We start from the raw sequence: 20,659 nt of genomic DNA on the forward strand, positions 1-20,659 counted from the left end.
GTATCTATTTGGAAACTATGTACCCATCATATCATATCAAAGATAAGGCTGCTGTCCTCACAGAAGATATGGACCTTTGGTAATCATTCATTAACCTAGTCAATGTTCTACTATTTTGGAAACTATTGGAAAACTAACAAATTTCTCTGGACATGGTTATCTTGCCCTTCTGAGAGTCTTGTAGATCTAGATGAGATTAGTGTTGAAAAGGGGGTCTCATTTAGTCCAGAAAATTTCAGAGTCCAATATAATTCTGGGCTAATCAGAGACTAAAGAACCTGTAGAAGGAGAAGTAGGCTTGGAAATCAAGCAGTGTTATTTTGAATGAGCAGGTTTTAGTCAAAGATACGGAATTAATGATCACGCATCAATTAGGTATTTCTGCAATGCACTCCAATGCCAAGTGACCACTAACATTCTATTTCCTATTCTGATGCCTCCTGATGAGAGGTAGAGGCTTAAAAATACTGCCAGCTATAAAATAAATCATACTCTAATGCTTATAATCTCTGAAGATACATCTTTTTTTTAATATAAGAAACTTACTAAATCAAGTGAATGCCAATTAAAGCAAAGATACTGTAAGAAACTTCTAATAGGAAATCCATGAAAGGAGTAATCATTTTAAGAGAAGAACCATTTTTCCAGTAGCGCCACTGCTGTGAATGAGATCTTCATGAGCCTGGGACACCTTCTTCAACGGATACTGAGAACCTATTACAGGTCTCAACCAACCGATTTCCATTCCAGCTTGAAAGGCTGCTGCAAACTGCTGAAATTCCTCCTTGGTTGATGAAAAGAGAGTAACTCCTTTTATGCTAGATTCCTTTGCCATGGTGTCCCGTGGATTTATTTCAATAGGACCTTTGCTGCCAACAATTATTACTCGTCCTCCTTGGGACAAAAGGTTCAAATCGTTGCTAAGATTTACATTAGCTAACATTTCAATAATCACATCAATTCCTTTTTCACCAACAGATTTCTGAATTTTATCAATATAATTATCTTCTCTGTGATTAAACACTTCATGGGCTCCATTTTGCAAAACAACCCTTTGTCCTTCCTCAGTAGCGGCCGTGCCCAAACCCTTTAAGCCATAAGCTCTAGCAATCTGGCACACTGCTAGTCCAACTCCTCCACTAGCTCCGTGAACCAGAACACTTTCTCCAGCTTTCGCGGAGGCGCTGTGGAGCAGAGCGGGATAGGCCGTGAAGTACAGGACCCCGATGGCAGCTCCTTGCTGGAAGTCCAGCTTCTCCGGCAGCTTGTAAACGGTGTGATCGGCGGCCAGCTTGTACTCGGCAGAGCCGCCCAAGACCGTGCTGGTGGTGAAGACTCTGTCACCTTTCTTGAAAGCAGATACACGCTCTCCAACAGCTTCTATCAGCCCAGCCACATCTACACCAGGAGTAGCGGGGAGGCGCGGTTTCCCACTGTAGGTACCAGAGCGAATATATGTGTCCACTGGGTCCACACCACAGGCTGGCACTTTGATTAGAACCTGATGTTCTTCTGGAATCGGTACAACAACATCCGACTGGAGTTTCAGCACTTCTGGTCCACCAAATTCAGAAACTGGAATCGCTCTCATCAACCTCTGGCCAGTTGCCATAGTGATCTAGATACCAGTTCTAGACTGGGAAATCAAAATCTAGGAGGGCTCGCCCAGATTCCACCTATCAATTTTAAAATAGAGGTTATCATAACTTCATAAAATGAATTTGGAAGCTTTTAATATTTTCTTGTGGTCTAGAATTGTATAAATAATATCCAAATTAGGCTTTTATTGTAAGAACAACTCAGCTGAGACAATACATAGTGTTGCTGTATTTTTTATAGTAAATATTTAATCATCTTTTCAATTTCTTCTATTGGTAATTTGTTTAATCTGGGATCAATTTTGGCAGTTTATATTTTGCTCAAAAACTACATTTCCTCTCGGCTTTGAACTTTATTGCTATGAATTATATCTAGGATTCTAAAAAATGATTTTAATGCCTTCCTTATCTTGTTTTCTTTCTCAGTCCTAATTCTGTATATGTTTTTGATCTCTTTTATTTTTGGAAACTTTATTTTTAACAGATTTACTGAGGTATAATTGATATACAAAAACTGCATATATTTAATATATATGTATTTGATGAGTTTGAATTCATACATACACTCATGAAATCATCACAGTCAAGGTAATATATATACACATATATGTATATAACCATCACCTCCGAAAGTTTCCTTCTATCTTTACCCCCTTTTTTGGTGGTTGAAAACCCTTGACTTGAGGTCTACTCTCTTATCAAACTCTTTGTGTATGTGTGTGTACGTGTGTATGTGTGTGTGTGTGTTTGTGTTTCAAATATTTATTTTAAGTAGTAAAGGCTTTTATTATTCTGAACCTTGATTACAAGTCACATGATCAAGAACAACTGAAAAAGGAGATTCAGGAGCATGTATATTTAAAAAAAAAACAAAACAGCATTTTACAAATATCCCAGAAAGATAAGTGCTATTGAATAGTTCATAGTAGAACTACTATATAATTGACTTTGTCTAAAGATGAAAACTTTTGGGTTAATTTTCTTCCCTTGATATAAACAGGTAGAATTTATTTAAGAGCTGCCAAAGACTATCAGTGGGAAGATAAAAAAAGAAAGGAACCGGGAAGAAAGAATGGGTAACAATTTAAATTCATTCCATTAATTATCATGGCGTCTATAAAACAAGACTCTGTAAAACCACAAGATTATGAAGAGGTTATAAAAAATGTGATACTATGCTTATAAACTAGCCGATTTAAAATGGCTTGTGGTTATACCATCAGAGGCTGAATTTTGAAATAAATATTCAGTAAATTTCTCTGCATAAGCATCAATGTTCTTATAAAAACCCTTCAGTGTACAATACAGAATTGTTAACTACAGGCACCGTGTTGTACAGCAGATCTCTAGAACTTACTCATATTGGGTAACTAAAACTTTATACCCATTGAACAATTTGCCCATTACCCCCACCCCCAGCCCCTGGTCACCACCAGTCTACTCTCTGCTTCTATGAGTTGGACTATTTTAGATACTTCATATAAGTAGACTCATGCAGTATTTGTCCTTCTGTGACTGGATTTTTTTCATTTAGCATAATGTCCAGGTTCATCTATGTTGGTTGCATATGACAGGATTTCCTTCCTTTTTTACGACTGAATAATATTCTGCTGTATGTATCCACTACATTTTCTTTATCCACTCATCTATCAGTGGAAATTTAGTTTGTTTCCATATCTTGGCTATTGTAAATAATGCTGCAATGAACACAAGAATGCTAATATCTCTTTGAGATACTGATTTCAATTTTTTTGACTAAATACCCAGAAGTGGGATTGTTGGATCATATGGTGGCTGTATTTTTAATTTTATTGAGGAAATGCCATACTATTTTCCATAGCAGTTATAATATTTTACATTTCCACCTACAGTGTACAAGAGTTCCAATTTTTCCACTTTCTCACCAGTATGCTATCTTTTGCTTTTTGGATAATAAGCATCCTGATGTGTGAAGAAGTTATGTCTTAATGTCTCCTCATAGTGTATCTTTGTTTTGATTAAGGTTTTAACTTGCATTTCCCTGATCATTAGTGATGTTGAGCATCTTTTCAAATGCCTGTTGGCCATCTATAAGTCTTCTTTGGGGAAATGTCACTTTATGCCCTTTGCCCATTTTTTAATTGTGTTATTTAATTTTTGACTATTGAGATGTAGGAGTTCCTTGTATTTTTGGGTCTTATTTTCTCCCATTCCATAGGTTGCTTTCTCACTCTGTTGATTTTTTCCTTTGCTGTGCAGAAACTTCTTAATGTGATGCGGTCCCACTTGTCTAATTTTGCTTTTGTTGCTTGTGTTTTTGGTGTCATATCCAATAAATCATTGCCAAGACCAAAGTCATGAAGTTTTTCATCTGTTTTCTTCTAGAAGTTTTATAGTTTTAGTTCTTATGCTTAGGTCTTTAATTCATTTTGTATTGATGTGTGTGTGTGATGTAAGATAAGGGTCCAATTCCATTCTTTTGTATCCAGTTTCCCAGCACCATTTATTAGGAGACTGTCCTTTCCCCATTGTGTATTCTTGGCACCCTTGTTGAAGATTCGTTGCCTGTATATGCATGGGTTTCTTTCTGGACTCTACATTCTGTTCCATTGGTCTATATGTCTGTTTTTATGCTAGTACTAATCTGTTTTAATTACTATAGCTTTGTAATATACTTTGAAATCAGGAAGTATTATGGAAAGTATTATGTAAGTATTAAGTAAAACTTCTTTCTCAAGATTTGGATTCTTTTGTGATTCCATATGAATTTTAAGATTGTTTTCTCTAGGAAAAAAAAGTGCCATTGATATTTTAATAGGGATCGCATTGAATATGCATAGAGTTTTGTTTTGTGTGGCCATTTCAACAATAGTGAGTCTTCCAATCCATAAACACAGGCTGTCTTTCCATTTATTTGTCTTTAATTCCTCTCATCAATGATTTGTAGTTTCCATGTACATGTCTTTCACCTCCTTGGTTGAGTTTATTCCTAAGTATTTTATTCTTTTTAACTGTAAGTGGGACTATTTTCTTAGTTATCTTTTCAGATAGTTTGCAATGGATTTTTGTGTGTTGATTTTGTATCCTGCAGCTTTACCATATTTTGTATTAGTTCTAACAGTTTTTATTTTTTGTAGAGTCCTTAGGACTTTCTACATATAAGATCACGTCATTTGCAGACAGCAATAATTTTACTCCTTCCTTTTCAATGTGGATGCCTTTTATTTCTTTTTCCTGCCTAATTTCTCTGGCTATGTTGAATAGAAGTGGCAAGAGTGGCATCCTTGTCTTGCTCCTGATCTTAGAGGAGAAGTTTTCAGTTGTTCACTGTTGAGTATGATGTTAGCTATGGACTTTTCATATATGGCCTTTATCATTTTGAGGTACATATCTTCTCTACTTTGTTCAGAGTGTTTATCATGAAAGGATGTTGAACTTTGTCAATTTTTTCTGCATCTAATTAGACGATCATCTGATTTTTATCTCTCAGTCTGTTAATATAGTGTATCATATTAATTGATTTGCATATATTGAACCATCTTTGCATTTGAGGAATAAAATCCACTTGGCCATGTATATGATCCTTTTAATTGCTATTGAATTCAGTTTGCTAGTATTTTGTTGAAAATTGTTGCATCTATGTTCATCATCAGAGATATTGACCTGTAGTCTTCTTTTCTTATAGTATCTTTGGCTCTGGTTTCAGAGTAATAATGGATTTATAAAATGAGTTTGGAAGTGTTCCCTCTTTTTCAGTTTTTTGGAGGTGCTTGAGAAGGGTTGGTGTTAATTCTTTAAGCCATCTGGTTGTGGGCTTTTCTTTGTTGGGAGGTTTTTTAGTACCTTCATCAATTATTAGTTTGTTCAAGGTTTCAATTTCTTCAAGGTTCAGCCTTGGTGGGTAATATTTTCTAGAAATGTATTTCTTCTATGTTATCTAATTTGTCAGTGTGTAATTGTCTCTTAAAATCATTTTTACTTCTGTGGCATCAGTTACAATGTCTGTTCTCTTTCTTACTTTATTAAGCTCAGGAGACTTTATCTATTGTACTGGTCTTTTGAAATAACTGGCTTTGGGATACATTCAACCTCTTATTATGTATTTTTTCTATATTATTTTGCTATCTGAATTTCTTTTTGTGCTCTTTTGTTTTTGATTTTGTTTCTAGTTTCTTAAAACTAACATTACACCTCTTTAATTTTTTCCCCCTACAATCATGAAGGTATTGTGCAAGAAACTTAGCAGGTCTGGCTGCTCAAGCTCCACACATTCCCAAGGAAGGCTATCTTCAGGGCTGGCCCTTGGCCAAGTGCTGGGAGATGAGCTCTGAGCCCTTAGAAAATTCTGCCTAATCAGAGTGTTCCTGCATGTCTGGAGCCCTGGGCCATGCAGTACCAAATTTCATCAGATAATTTATGCTAACAATGTGATTTTTTTGTGAATGCTTGTTTTTGCTCTGGAATGCTGGAGTCTAAGTAGCTGAGATCAGTCATGCAGACACTGTGTGCCTGTTTCTGATTCTCAGTAAAACCCTGGACACAAAGCTCAGAGGAGCATCCCTGGTTGACAACACTTTGTGTGTGTAGTCACACATCAGTGCTGGGAGAATTAGGCACATCTGTGTTACTCTACTGGAAGAGGATACCTGAAAGCTTGCACCTGGCTTCTCCTGGACATCATCCCATTTCCTTTTGCTGATATTAATCCACTTCTTTTTCCTGCACTAACTGTGAGTATGATCTTTTTTTTTCTGAGCTCTGTGAGTCTTTCTGGTGAATCATTAAGCCTGAGAATGGTCTTGGGGACGCCCTGCACAGTATTCAAGGTTAAAATTTTACACCAAGGACAGTTTTCATTGTGTTCCAGAGGCTTTAGAATGCAGTGGCCTTCCTTTCATTGCTTTCTCCACCGTCCATGGTTTCATTTTAATTGTTCTCTTTTATCTGACTTGTATTTAGAAGTGAATTTCTTATTTTCTGAGTCATAGAGGCATGTTTTTATTTTTTGTCAAATTTTATTGGATGATGATCAGAGAATATGGTCTTTAAATTTTCAGCCTTTGAAAATGTCAGGTTTTTTCTCTTTGTGAAAAGTACATTCATAATCAAACATCATGACTTTACTATTATATGAAAACAGAATACTATTCCTTTACACTTAAAATACTCTATTTTACCACTGTTTTTTCCCCATGCACCAGAAAGAAGATATATTTAGAATACTTTTAATTTTACTTAACCCTCTCCTCTCCTCAACTCCTAGGTCTTGCTGAATTTATAACTTTTAGTACAAGACTGTTATTAGCATTTTACAGTGTGTGGAAGAAAGAAACTCTGTGCTGTATATGAATTGGATCTATCAGAAGCGGCTTGGATTATTTCTATAGCTGCTGAGAAAAGAACTGATGGGGGGACAAAACCTTTCTGAGAAACAGGAGAACATGTAGTATGATAGGTTCATTATCACAAGGCCAGAAAAGTTCACATCCTGAGCAGTACGTCATTTATCCCAAGTCTGATGAGTTAATTCACAGCTGAAGTGAACAAAATCAATTTCCTACAACAATGTTTTCAAGCTTTGTGGTTAAACCATTATATTTCCAAGTCTGATTGTCAAATACTCATATTTCTCAAGAAGTCTTATTTTTTTCTCATAGCTATTAGGAAATTTGAGGACTGTATCTCTAGCTGAGTTACTTTAACCTCAAAGACTGTGGACATTTCTAGGTAGTTTCCAACACTGTTGTTTGTTTGTTTGTTTGTTTGTTTGTTTGTTTGGAGTGCTGTAGTAGCCAGCAGGATGTAAATATTTTTCTTCATTCTCTTTCTTGTCTTGCAAAGAAAAGCAATATCAACATAACCCTTGAAGACTTATGTCATCAAAGACCACCTTCCTTTCAAGGCTTCTCTTATCAATTAAAATTACAAATTAGATTTCCATAACTATGGTCAGTCAAATAAATGAAGTCTCTGATTTCTAATCTTCATGTTCTACTGTTCTTTATTTAGGTGTGATGATTTTTCAATTTCAAGGTTCATTACTGAACACTCTTTTCTCTTTTTATTTTTCTGATCTCTATTCTGAACATTGTTTGGCTAAAGGTTTTTTCCTTGAATATTGTCCTTGGATGAAGTTCATGGAATGTATTTTTGGAACCCTTGCATATTCATAAATAAATATCATTATATTCCTTGGTGGGCAAATGATGTCTTAGAAGGACACACATTTCTTGGATTGTGGGGTGTTCCTTTCCTCGGTAGCCTGCAGATGTCTGTCATTTTCCATGTTCATTCTACAGATAAACTTAATACCAGTTGGGAGTGTGTGTGTGTGTGTGTGAATCACTATAACTTCCATCTAAAATCTTGCAAAATTTACTTCTAATTATAAGATTCAGGAATTTTGTCAAGATATGCATAAGGTTGCCTCCAGAACTCTCACTTATTGAATTCTAGACTCAGTTAATGTAGTAGGTGGAATAATGGCCTCTCAAAGATGTCCCCTGGAACTGGTAATTATGTTATGGGGGAATTAAAGTTGCAGGTGGAATTAAGGTTGCTAATCAGTTGACCTTGAGATGCAGAGATTACCCTGGATTATCTGGGTGGGCCCAATGTAATCACAAGGATGCTCCTAAGTGAATGAGGGAGGCAGCAGGGTCAGAGTCAGACAAAGACTGAAGATTTTACTGTGCTGCTTTGAAGATGGAGGAAGGGGCCATGAGCCCTGGAATGCAGACAGACTCTGAATGCTGGAAAAGGCAAGAAAACAGATTTTCCCTAAATGCCTCCCTGCTGACTCCTTGATTTTAGCCTCGTGAGCCCCCTTTTGGACGTCTGACTCCCAGAAATGTAAGATAATACATTCATGTCACTTTCAGCCACTACACTTGTGATCATTTGTTTCAGAACAGCAGGAAATGAATACAGGAGATCTTGCCACAAGAGGAGAAAAATCTTGCTTAAGCTTTTCCTTATTGGCCTGGGCAGAGGTTTGCTTATGTCCTCCAGGCCAGCTCATGGCTAGCAGGTGCCGGGCTGCAGAGAAACAGCTGGAAACTGGAGTTAGGAGGAGAGGACACCAGGAAAGCACTCACCCGCCTGCTTGCTACAGTCCTCACCACTTACATTTTCACCCTTGTGTCCTGCCATCTCCAGCACAGCATCTGCACCTCAGACTTCATTTCTCTAGTGAAGCCCGCTCCTTATTCTTCTTTTGTGTCCTTTGTTTGAATTTTAATATTCTATTAGGTTAGAAATGTAGAGGTTCCAGGCAAAAGAGAAAGAGAGAGAAAAAAAAAAAGAATAAGACCTGAAAAACAAAGCCATGGTCAGGTATTGCTCTTATTGCCTGGGAGATAAAACTAGCAGAACTATGCATCAGAGAGTCTGACATTCCCTGAGCTCTCTAAACTTAGAGGTCCTCTACCTGCGATAAACAAATACATTAGTGGGAATAATTAACATGACCTACAGGACAACCGAGATTAGATTTAAGAAAAGAACTGATTGGATGGGGATAAAGCCAAGCCCAAGACTTCCAATCGGGGAATTAAAAAGCAACAGATCAAATTAAGTAGTCTGGCACACCATTTAGAATTCAGCATTTGTTAATTAGAAGCCTTGCTCTATTTGGCAATAGTTAGTGATGGCTGGAAATTTTACAAACACAGTAGTCCTCATTTAATGCAGGAAATGTGCTTTCACTTAGAAAGTTCCCTTCTCTAGCCAAAGTGTGTATCACCATGGGTAGAAATAAGACAGAAGTCATAGGAATATGTTCCAGAATATCAGACTGAAGGAAAACAGCCATGTAAGAAATGTAAATGAAGCAATATCAAATGACCAGGAAAAGAATTATCTATGTATTGGGGAGATTCTGTTTAAAGAGGAGAGGATGGTATATTGAATAGAAAGGGAGAAGGCCACCAGAGATAGGCCAAGACTGGATAAACTGGGAAGCAGTCCTATCTTGAGTCTGAGAAGGGGGTGAGAACTAGTTAGAGCCCATGGGTCCAGCGCAGCCTCCTTCTTGTTGTAAATAAAGTTTTAATGGAACACGCATGCTCATTCATTTAGGTCTCATCTATGGGTGGTTCTTTGCTACAATGACAGTTGAATAGTTGCCACGAAGACTGCATGGCCCACAGAGGTGATGATATTTACCCTCTGGTCCTTTGCAGAAGACACTGGCTGATCCTTTGGTTAGAGGAAGCTTTCAATGGAAACACTGGGGATGGCTCTGAGGTCCATTCTGAGTAAGTTGTAACTAACAAGAGTTAAATTGCCCAAGTTGGCAGATGATTTACTTTTTAAAAAATAAAATGGCTTGTAATCATGGTTATCCCCATGAACAGCTCTAGTGTGCTTTCTGTGGGAGAGAAACAGATCGTTACAGCTACCAAGCAGAATTTCGTGTTTCCTGGGTCACCCTGAGAGTGAGTCACAGGAGAGACAAGACTCGTATTTATCACAAACATCCGCTGAAAAGACAGAATTGACAACTGTTTTCCTGGAAAAGCCTGTGTCTAGGGCTTGGGGATTTCATAAAAAAATGTTTTAAAGATGTCACTGACGATGAGAGCCAGCGTCTTTCTTCTTTAGCAACACAACCTGGAGTAGGACTCTACCAGCAACACCCCCACCACCCCCAGCCCCCCTCAGCTCTGCTGGGGACACAGCCTCAAACTACTTGTACAAGGGAGAGAGATTTTGGAGACTTTAAGAATTTTAAGTCTCAAGTACTGCCCTATTTCCCTTCAACTGGACCAGGGCAAAGAGAATCTCTAAGTCGAAACGTTGTGTCACAAAGCAGATCCTCTGCTTTATGTGACTTAGATATTTGGATCCGTATCTTTATCTACTTCAGACCTGTTTATGCATTTTTCACGTGTGTGAATTCCAAGTGCCTTAAAGGCTAGGGATGCTATCCTCCCTCACACTAAGTGCATCTTTTTCTGGTCTTCAAAGGACACTCAATGAATTAGTTAATTACAGTTAATCGCAGAGCCTTGCAAATGAACATTTAACCAGAGGACGTAATACTTGTCCAGGTGGTTAATAAAGAGAAATGTTTTCATTCCTAGAGTGAGGGTGATATTACTATTTCATTTGTGAGAACTGAAATATTTTTTGGTGTCTACCTCCATAAGAATATTGTTACACAATTTCCCTTAAACTTATAGCCTAAGAAAAGAAAAAGTAAGAATTCAATGTATATTTTTTGATTTCATGTTAGCAATATTTTAAGTGAGCCTGGAGGGCAAGGTCTTTGTCTTGTTCACTGTGTATTCTCCCCCACTTAAAATATTATCTAGCACACAGTAGAGACTAAGTATTTTTTGAATTTTACCCATGGACTTTTTCTTGTAATCATCTTACTATAGCTTTAAATCTTTGAGTCAAAAAATTTGATTTTTGAATGTCTTCCTCAATCTACAGGGAACTCCTTGCTGCATATTAATATGCATGTCAAATTTCAGATGCTAATAAAACAAGAATGGAGTAGACTCTATATATTTGATGTCTCAGTAAAGCTTTCATTTGCTTGCTTTGTGTTTCAACTTATTTTTATTCATTTTCCTTTATCAATTCAAGTATATCATTTCCAGCATTTATTTTCACAGGAGAGCCCACAAGGTCTGGGTAGTTACTCCTTATTTAAAGAACAACAGTCAGCAACTACAACATACAATGGATTCCTTAATTTAGACAAAAATCTGGTGTAAACAGAGAGTGAGCAACGTATCTGTGGCGTTTATAGAAGTCTTGGGGATGAGATCCTAAAAACTAATTTTCTCAGGCTTCCAAGGAATTGTCACTGTGCCTCATTTTTCTCTCTTTAACAGGAAATAAATATATAAAAGTGGAATCTATCATGAAGTTGATATTTTAGGAGTATTGTGATCCTGTCTGTTTGGTAAGAGAGAAATAGGACAACCTTTCACATTTTAAAGTTCTTTTAAAAGGATTTGAGGTAAGTGCAAGAACATTAGTGAACTCCATAACTTTGATCTACTGCAAGTAATAGTTATTTTAGGGTTCTGAGGAGGAATGATGTACACCATGGTTAAGCATACAGAAACAAAAAATAAAGAATCTTTCATGATCATATATGTGTTAGTTTACCTCTAAATGTGAGATACCCATCAACCTAAGATTTTTATATTTACAGTTCAAGATGGCTGGAATGAACAAGAATCCACACAAAATGGGGATAAATGTGGAATGATTGTTTTATGTTTGGACCAAGGACTGGATAAGATCTCAGATTTGAAAATAGCCAAACTAAGATTAATAGAATTTTAATATTAAATTGGAGCCCAGAAGATGAATTTTAAAGAATGGAATAAAAATGCTTACATTTCTAAATAAAATAAGACTACACTGTTACTTTACTTTGAATTTTTCTGACTTGATCATGCCCAGCTCTTCTTGTGGTATCAAAATAAAGTGGGAATTTGAACCTTGTCAAGATACTGGGCTTTCTACATTCCCAAAATAAAGAGTTCAAAAGAATATGAAAATGAATATATGTATATATCTGCGCATGACTGGGACATTATGCTGTACACCAGAAATTGACACATTGTAACTGACTATACTTCAATTAAAATAAAAAAGAATTGTAAATATCATCTCATTCTAACTTTGAAATTGATTTCAGGTAAACTTTATATTTTATTTTATTTTTTATTAAAGTACAGTCAATTACTCAGGTAAACTTTAAACTTTAAATAAAAAATCATTGTAAATCAAATGGAGCTCAAGTTTAAGGAAGCAATTAGAAGGTTTGGAAGAAAGGAAGGAAATAGCTATTTTGACTGAGCCAGTTTCTTTCTGAATAATGCTAAAATTGGGATTTAATCTTCTGGCAGTGTGGCTTATTATGCAGTAGGCTGTAAGGCTTTCTCAAAATATTGAATATTTTTATAGCGTTCTTGATATGCCAACTATAGATTATCTCATGGTAACATGGTTTTTATTTCTTAGGTTAAAATGAAATTCTTATTCTTGAAGAAAGAAAAATTCATCCTGTTGATCCTTTTTCACTCATGCTTTAAGCCCTGCACCATCACAGTAAATCATGCTTGCTTTGTTTTTTTAAAATATTAGGAGTGTTTTGATATAAAATGCCTTTAATTATCAAGCTAATAGAGCAGCAGTGTGTTCTGATTGGAAATGAGGCCGCCCAGCTCTCTCGTGTGCATTTGATAGGAAATAATTGCCTTCCCTGCACGTCACCTCAGCTAAATGGATTTCATCTTATTTCTGGGGTGCTTTCTGTATCATGATCACACAGAACTTGAAAGGGACATAACTGTATGATCTCACTCATATGTGGAATCTAAACAAACAAAAACACAAGCTCAAAGATACACAGAACAGATCAGTGATTGCCAGAGGCAGGGGGGTGGGGAAGTGAGCCAAATGGATAAAAGTAGTCAGAGGTAGAAACTTCCATTTACAAAATAAATAAGTCTTGGGGATATAATGTATAGCATGGCTCTAGTTAATAATACTGTATTGCATATTTGAAAGTTGCTAAGAGAGTCAGTCTTTTAAAGTTCTCATCACAAGAAAAAAAGAATTCCGTAACTATGTATGGTGACAGATGTGAACTAGGTTTACTGTGGTGATTGTCTTGCAGTATATACGAATATCGAACCATGTTGTTTACTTGAAACTAATATATTGTTGTATGTTGACTGTACCTCAATAAAAAAAATTTCTAAAATAAGTAATTAAAAAAAAGAGGTGGGGGGGCATCGAAGTTTGCCTGAGCTGGCCAATCTCTCCATCCTCGATCATTTAAATCTCTACTCCTCATTAATTTCCTTCTGTGAGTTTTCACTCTTGAGGGGGGATCATGAATCAGTCTTTTCTTTTTTACTTACTGGTCATCAATAATAATGAGATGTTGATGAGGGGTAAGGTGGAATATTTATGTTTTTGTTGATTTTAAACATGTCATCACCTTAGTCGGCCCACTGGGTTGGGGGGGGGTCTTCTCCATTTTGCAGAAGGGGAAGTTGCCCCCTGGTGAGGTTCAGTGACCCTCATGTCAACCCCACAGATGACGAGTGGCTAAGCCTGGACCAGGGTGTTGAGTTTTAAGATGTCCACTATAAAATGCCTGCAGTGATAATCTGTGTTCATCACTACTGAGGTTGGAATGAAGCTTCAATATTCTAGTAGCCTTTCCTCCAAAGGAGGCACTGCTGTATCGCACAGGAAGGTTCCAGTTCCTCATTCAGTGTGACCCAAGAACCAGAGGCTTCGTCCTGGAAGTTCTCCAGAAGATCCTAAATTCTTTAAACCAGAGAAAAGCTGTCCCAAGGAGAGCCAACAAGCCACCTGAGAGATTAGATTGATGTTGAAGAATAATGGCACAATTTGCTGTATTTAAACCACCACATTAACAAACCAGGTGCAAAGCTAATAAAGCCTCTAGGACCATGGTTCACCACTGCAGACTGAGGCCTGTTACCAGGTGTCTGATTTCTGTTCTTCTGCTTCAAGAGTCTGCATTTCTCCCAATGCACACGTGGACCACTTCATCTTGGGGAACTGCCTGCCGCTCACCCTCATGCTGTGCCCTTTTGTGCTTGATAGTCCCATTAAAGGGACTCCCGTCTCCTGCCACCAAATTGTCTCTTAAGAGGTATCTAATGCCTCGATTGTTGAGACACACGCACACTTTGGCGTGATGAACTGTGCATTTTCCAAAAAGATGGATCACTGTTGTAAATTCCCTGCCTGCCTCTGTTGTTCTCCACAGAGTATGTGTGATAATTGTTGAATGGTTGGTGATTAAGATTCTCCAGCTCCCTGTGGCAGGCACAGATGTGAGAAAAAGGTTTAGAGCTCAAGACTGCATTCTGAAATCAACTCTGCAGTCTATAAAAGTGAGGTCAAGAGAAGGCAGTTCAAATAGCTTTCTTCTTCTAAAGGAATCACTTGTTCACTTATCCATGAGTGTTCTTATTACAGAGGACCTGTCCATTAGAGATGATGCTCCTTGATACATTTAACTTGTGAAAGCACCTCTCACAGAATTCATGTCTTGACACTAATTTCTAGGAAATATTGGCTCTGAGCCTGGCTACACCCCAGATGCCACAGAACAAAAGATAAGTAAAAACGAAAGAAGCAGTGGAGGAAAGGGTTCCTTGAAGAATCCATGTCATAAACCATCCTACAAAATACCAACTGAACTTCTTTGAGGCCTGAAAGCTCTGAACCAGGCCCCTAGACAATCAGATACGTGTACCCCCTGGAGTCCTACTTTAAAGAGGAAAGAATGGTAAAGAAATCAGATGGGGATGAAAATCTAGCTAGTTCACCAGAGATAGAAAACTAATATTCTTTTTATCTTATTGTCCTTTTTTGAAAATCTTGAGCAGAATTTCTTTTCAAAAATCATCATTCCCTTCTGACAAAGTCCATTTCCAGGAACCACAGTATAGGATACAGCAAGTCCATGAAACTTCAAGCCCATGAAATTCACAGATGAACTTCTTTTTTTTAAACCTTTGGATCATAGTCATAGAATTTACTCTGCCCATGAAGGGAAGGAAAGCGGTAAGGAATCACATCGGTGAAGACCTCACTGAGGCTGGCCCTGTGTTAAATGCTTTCATACATCTTTGTCTTTAAAGTGAAGAACAAGGCTTGCAGGGGGACAACGAGGAAAGATTACTGGGAATAACCAGAGTGCAATATGCCTGCTTGAGTTTAAAGCTTTATTGCAATGTGCAAGGTATAATCTCAAACCAGAGAACAATCTTTCATATTCCTCCCCTCTCTAAAATACAATTTCTATTTAGACGACTAATGGTCCTTAAAATGTCTCATCAGGAAGCTGCAAAACATGTTTCAAATGTAGAAATGTTTTTCCTTTATTTTTTCCAGGTAATAAACACTTGACATCTAGGAAATGTACTTCTAAATTTACAAAAGCACATAGACCTTTTCAACTATGCTCACTGTAAGGTGCCTGTCACATCCATAAATATATCTTATTGAACAGATTTTTGTTTATTAGTGTGGTGGTACATTTTAGAAAGGAACATTAATGCTTGATTCACAGAGGGTGCAGTGGCATTCAAATTAAAATTTTTAAAGGAAGGATCACTACTTTTTAATTCCTTACCCCTCCTTTCCTAGTGTCCTGTGTATATTGCATAATTATGAGTGATGGTTTGAATTGTTTGCTCAGCTTATCACAAGAATATTGGCCTTAGCTTTAGCAAAGAAGAAAGTACAAGGGAGATAATAGTCTCTTGTGATGTTAGTCTGAGTCTTAGTGGTAAGTAAGAGAATTTAATTCTGGTTTCCTTCAGCATAAAGGGAACTTACTGGGATGATATGGGAGCTGGAGGACCAAGTTTGGAAAAAGCCAAGCATCACAGAATCATGAGAAAACGAGAGAGCAGGAATCCTATGAGAGGTCACGCGGGAGTCTGGTTCACCATCGTCAGTGATGAGGCCATGACTATGGACCTGCCATCCCTCTGCTTTCCTAACACTTCCTGAAGCCCAAGGAGAGGCTTGGTTCCCTGACTGCTTTGTAGGGGGAAAGAGGAAAGACCTGGTCATGCAGACTACAGTAGGAAGGTTTCCGTAGTATGGGAAGTTCCCTGAAAGGGAGGATGGTGGGCTAAGGGAAGGGCAGTGTGGATGCCGGACATCCCCCTGGATATGTGTATCCCCAACATTCAAGGAGAAGCGATAATGGAAACTACGATACATTCTTACATTCCACCTTCTCTCTTTTCTGCTGCCAATGACTACCACCCTTATGACCAATTAAAAACAAAAAATGAATCTCAAATATCATCCAGTTCCAAGTCTTATCAGTTGGTCATGCCAACCAAGTCACAACCATCCGACCTTAGGCTGCAATTTTAGTGGTGAAAACATAAAACCTCTTCATGAGCTCACTGAAATAGGACTTTTTGCTTCACAAATCTTTATTATAATTTCTGAGAGAATGAGGACACTTGAGTTCATTTGTTTATTTATTTATTTGCCAACTCCATGGTCTTAAACAAGTTACTTAATCTTTCTGAACCTCTGTTTTTTTTAATCTGCCAAAGATGCAAATATACCCATCCTTTCTACCTTATGGCATTGTGGTACAAAATAATTGTGACAATGCAAAAGAAAAACATCCCGTCTGCTTTAAAAAGCTGCACATGACTGAACATACTTTAAAATACAGTTTAAGCCATGATATTAACCAACTAGTTAAAATAAAATAATAAAATAGTTAAAATAATAAAAAAATTTTTAAAAACTTGACTTGCTCAGTTACCCTGTGACCAGCAGATAGGGCCATGATTCCTGTCTCTGCAGTTGACTAAGGACATTAATTGATTGGCCTAAAATGTTGTGAGTCTAGGTAGAACAGTCAGAAAAATGAGGCATTCTAGAACCCGAGTCTTCTGATTCTGTATTCTAAATCAGAATATATTATACATACATATATATATATATACATATATATATATATATACACATACACACACACACACACTGTTTTTCCCACTGATATTAATAACAGCTGATTTTAAGGGCTTGTTATGTATCAGTTCAACTAATACTTCTAATTCGCACACCACCCAGGGAAGCTGTCATTTCTCTATTGTGCAGATGGATCCTGAGGCCCAGAGATGTCACAGAACATTGCTGGAAATTATCGCAGCTGATGGTGGAACTGGGATGTAAACCTGCACCTTGGCTTTCTCCAAAACCTCACTCTGTGATGTCCTGCTGTTCTAATATACTTTTTCCCAAAGTGGTAGCTCTATGTTTTTTTAAAAAGGGGAAATGACAGCTGTGCTATTTTGTCATGAAAACAATAATAACATTATCATTTATTGAACAGTGTATGTGCTAAGGCCTTATCTATATTACTTTGTTCAGTTTTTTGCAAAGTACTCTGAGAAAACTAGGGCTTGTACAAGTTAAGGAACGTGACTGAGACCTTGCCGACGGCAGATTGCAAAGCCAGGATGCAAACTCCCTTGTGATTCCAAGGCCCGCGATCTGAATCGCTCACTATGGCCAGATTCTGCAGAAAGCCCAGAATTGCAACAGAACAAATTAACTGCTGGGCTTTAATTTGCCAAACCTCTCTTTTGGGCATAGCTTGAACAGAATCAAATGCCTCGTCTCTCTTATGAGAAGTGAAATCCATAAATTGGAAAGGCATGAGAATGAAATTTTCAATTTTTCTACATCAGCCAAATTCATCTTCGTCCAGAGTGTTCTTATGCACTCTTCATCTGTGTATTGAAATGACTGAAGTTTTCAGAGCTATTTACCATCATCTAAAAAATTCCCTTACATCACATACAGAAATAAACTCAAAATGGATTAGAGATCTAAATATAAGACCTGAAACCACTTAACTCCTAGAAAAGAACAGAGGCAGAACATTCTCTGACATAAATTGTAGCAATATTTTCTTGGATCAGTCTCCTACGGCAAAAGAAACCAAAGCAAAAATAAACAAATGGGCCCTAATTAAACTAAAGAGCCTTTGCCCAGCAAAAGGAGACCATCGACAAAACAAAAAGACAACCTACAGAATGGGAGAAAATATTTGCGACTGATGCAACTGACAAGGGGTTCCTATCCAAAATATACGAACAGCTCATACAACTTGGTATCAAAAAACCCCAAACAATCCAGTCATAAAATGGGAAGAAGACTTGAATAGACATTTTCCCAAAAAAGATGTACTGATGGCTATCAGGTGCATGAAGAGAAATTAGCATCACTAATTATTAGAGAAACGCAAATCAAAACCACAATGAAATACTACCTCACATCTGTCAGAATGGCTATCATCAAAAAGACCATGACCACAAATGCTGGCAAGGACGTGGAGAAAAGGGAACCCTTGTACAGTTGGTGGGAATATAAACTGGTGCAGCCACTATGGAAAACTGTATGGAGGTTTCTCAAAAAAGTACCATATGATCCAGCAATTCCACTCCTGGGTGTATATCAGAAAAAATCAAAACACTAATTCAGAAAGATAATGCACCCCAATATTCACAGAAGCACTATTTACAACAGCCAAGGCATAGAAGCAACATAAGTGCCCATCAACAGATAACTGGATTAAGAAAATGTGGTATATATACAGTGGGATACTACTCAGCCATCAAACAGAATGAAATATTGCCATTTGCAGCTGTGTGAATGGACTTAGAGAATATCATGCTTGGTGAAATAATTCAGAGAAAGACAAATACTATATGGTATCACTAATATGTGGACTCTAAAAAATCATACAGCTGAATGTACATGCAAAACAGAAACAGACTCACAGACATAGAAAACAAACTTGTGGTTACCAAAGGGGAGAGGGGAGGGTGGAGGGATGGATCAGGGGTATGGAATTAACAGATACAGACTACTAGATGTAAATAGTTAAGCAGCAAGAATATACTGTCTAGCACAGGGAAATATACCCATTATTCTGTAATAACCTGTAATGGAAATGGAGTATTGTCTGAAAAAATACTGAGTCGCTATGCTGTACACCTAAAACAAATGCAATATTGTAAATCAACTATGTTTTAATAATAATAAACATCATCATCATCATCATCTTCTTCTTCTCTCAGGGAGGAAGGCAATCAGCAGAGGTGGTCTGAAAACTCCTGACCACCGGAGACAGTGAACCCCACAGATTGCTGCTACTCAGTACAGCCCAGGACCAGCCGCAGCACCTGGGAACTTGGTAGAAATTGGGTATCTCAGGCCTCCCTGTTCCCGACTGATTGAATCAGAACCTTCATTTTAACAAGGTTTCCCAGTGATTTGTGCACATCTTAAATTTTAAGAGGCACTCTCCTAATATTAGCTTGGTCAGTCAAGAACCGAATGGCCCCCAAAGTCTCCTGTTCTTTAAATATGGTGATGACTCTACTGTTGACCATTGACTGTTTAATGTGAAGAAGGCATTTTGTGTTAATTGGCTCTCGTTGTCATCTGGGCAGGTGTTCTTAGTCCTCTTTTTCAGCTGGGAAGATTGAGCCTCAGAGAGATTAAGTAACTTGGTAGAAATGACGAAGCCAAATGGAGTTACCTGGATTTGAACACAGGTGTAACTTCTGACAAAGCAATATTATTTTCCATTGTTCTTGCTGCTTTTTGAAGCACTGTTTTTGAAGAGGTGTGTCTGGGGATCAAAAAAAGATAGTAATTTTATTTATGTTCCTCTTGCTTTAACTGCGCTTTCCCTCTGGCGAAATGTTTCAGGTACAGGAGTTTCGCCAATGATTCTCTGGTAGCGAAAGGATTAGAATAGATAATAGAAAAATTCAGAAATAGTCTTAATGGTCATAATAAATTCGTCTTTTATTTAGAATAGTTGAGTTGTATATCCAGTGGATATTAATTCCTCCAGTACAGCTCAATGTGGCTCTTGAAAAAGCCCTGTGATTTCTACACCCACCAGTAGATGTCAGTATTTCTTTGAACACCGAAATGGCCATTTAGGGTTTTTGCCCCACCACCCCCTGTAAAGCAATAAATTGTTTTTGAAGAACGGGTTTTGTAGTTGTTCAGTTTTCATTTGGTTGGAGCAATCTTCTTAGCCTGGTATCTTCAAAGGTGTTCATGATCAGGAAGCAATTTACCCTGTCCCTCTCCCTTTCTCTGTCTCTGTCTGTCTTTCTGTCTGTGTCTTATACACACACATGTTTTATATGGAAAAGATTCAAATAATGGATTTTCTCTCAAGGAGATCTTTCTTTGCATAGGTTGGGAAAAGGCATTTGAAGATACTAGAGCCAGATTTCATCAAGCCTTTGGCTTGTAAATCAAACCCACCCTCCTCTCCAGGAATTAAGCAACTACCACCACACTGAACGCCAATCTAAGAAGAATTGCCCTTTGAAGAAAATGACTCAGGAATCAGCAGGACAGACAGCTCGCTTTGAGTACTTTCATCAGAGTTACCTGGGGTAAAACCATAGCCTCCTACCAAGGCTTTATTTGTTTCTCAAATTATATTTTATATGCAAATGTTTTCTGGGACCGGTTTCAGAGCTTTATTA

General features: G+C 37.5%; 1 protein-coding gene and 1 long non-coding RNA gene across 2 annotated transcripts; one reads left to right on the top strand and one right to left on the bottom strand.

Moving 5' to 3' along the window:
* Nucleotides 1-576: 576 nt before the first annotated feature.
* Nucleotides 577-1,655, bottom strand: LOC102511983 (quinone oxidoreductase). Its single transcript, XM_032473593.1, has one exon. It carries the CDS (start codon nt 1,610-1,612, stop codon nt 620-622), a length of 993 nt encoding a protein of 330 aa, XP_032329484.1. The 5' UTR covers nt 1,613-1,655; the 3' UTR covers nt 577-619.
* Nucleotides 1,656-7,899: 6,244 nt separating this feature from the next.
* LOC116661538 lies at nt 7,900-18,813 on the top strand. The gene is made up of 3 exons (XR_004317423.1): nt 7,900-7,910; nt 14,431-14,436; nt 18,739-18,813. It is a non-coding gene; the product is annotated as an uncharacterized LOC116661538 (long non-coding RNA).
* The last annotated feature ends 1,846 nt before the right edge of the window (nt 18,814-20,659 follow it).

Source organism: Camelus ferus, chromosome 35, assembly GCF_009834535.1.
Source record: "Camelus ferus isolate YT-003-E chromosome 35, BCGSAC_Cfer_1.0, whole genome shotgun sequence".
NCBI classification, from domain to species: domain Eukaryota; kingdom Metazoa; phylum Chordata; class Mammalia; order Artiodactyla; family Camelidae; genus Camelus; species Camelus ferus.

What these genes read in the sequence shown, in the direction of transcription:
- LOC102511983 (XM_032473593.1), bottom strand. Translation starts at nt 1,612, where the DNA reads ATGGCAACTGGCCAGAGGTTGATGAGAGCGATTCCAGTTTCTGAATTT.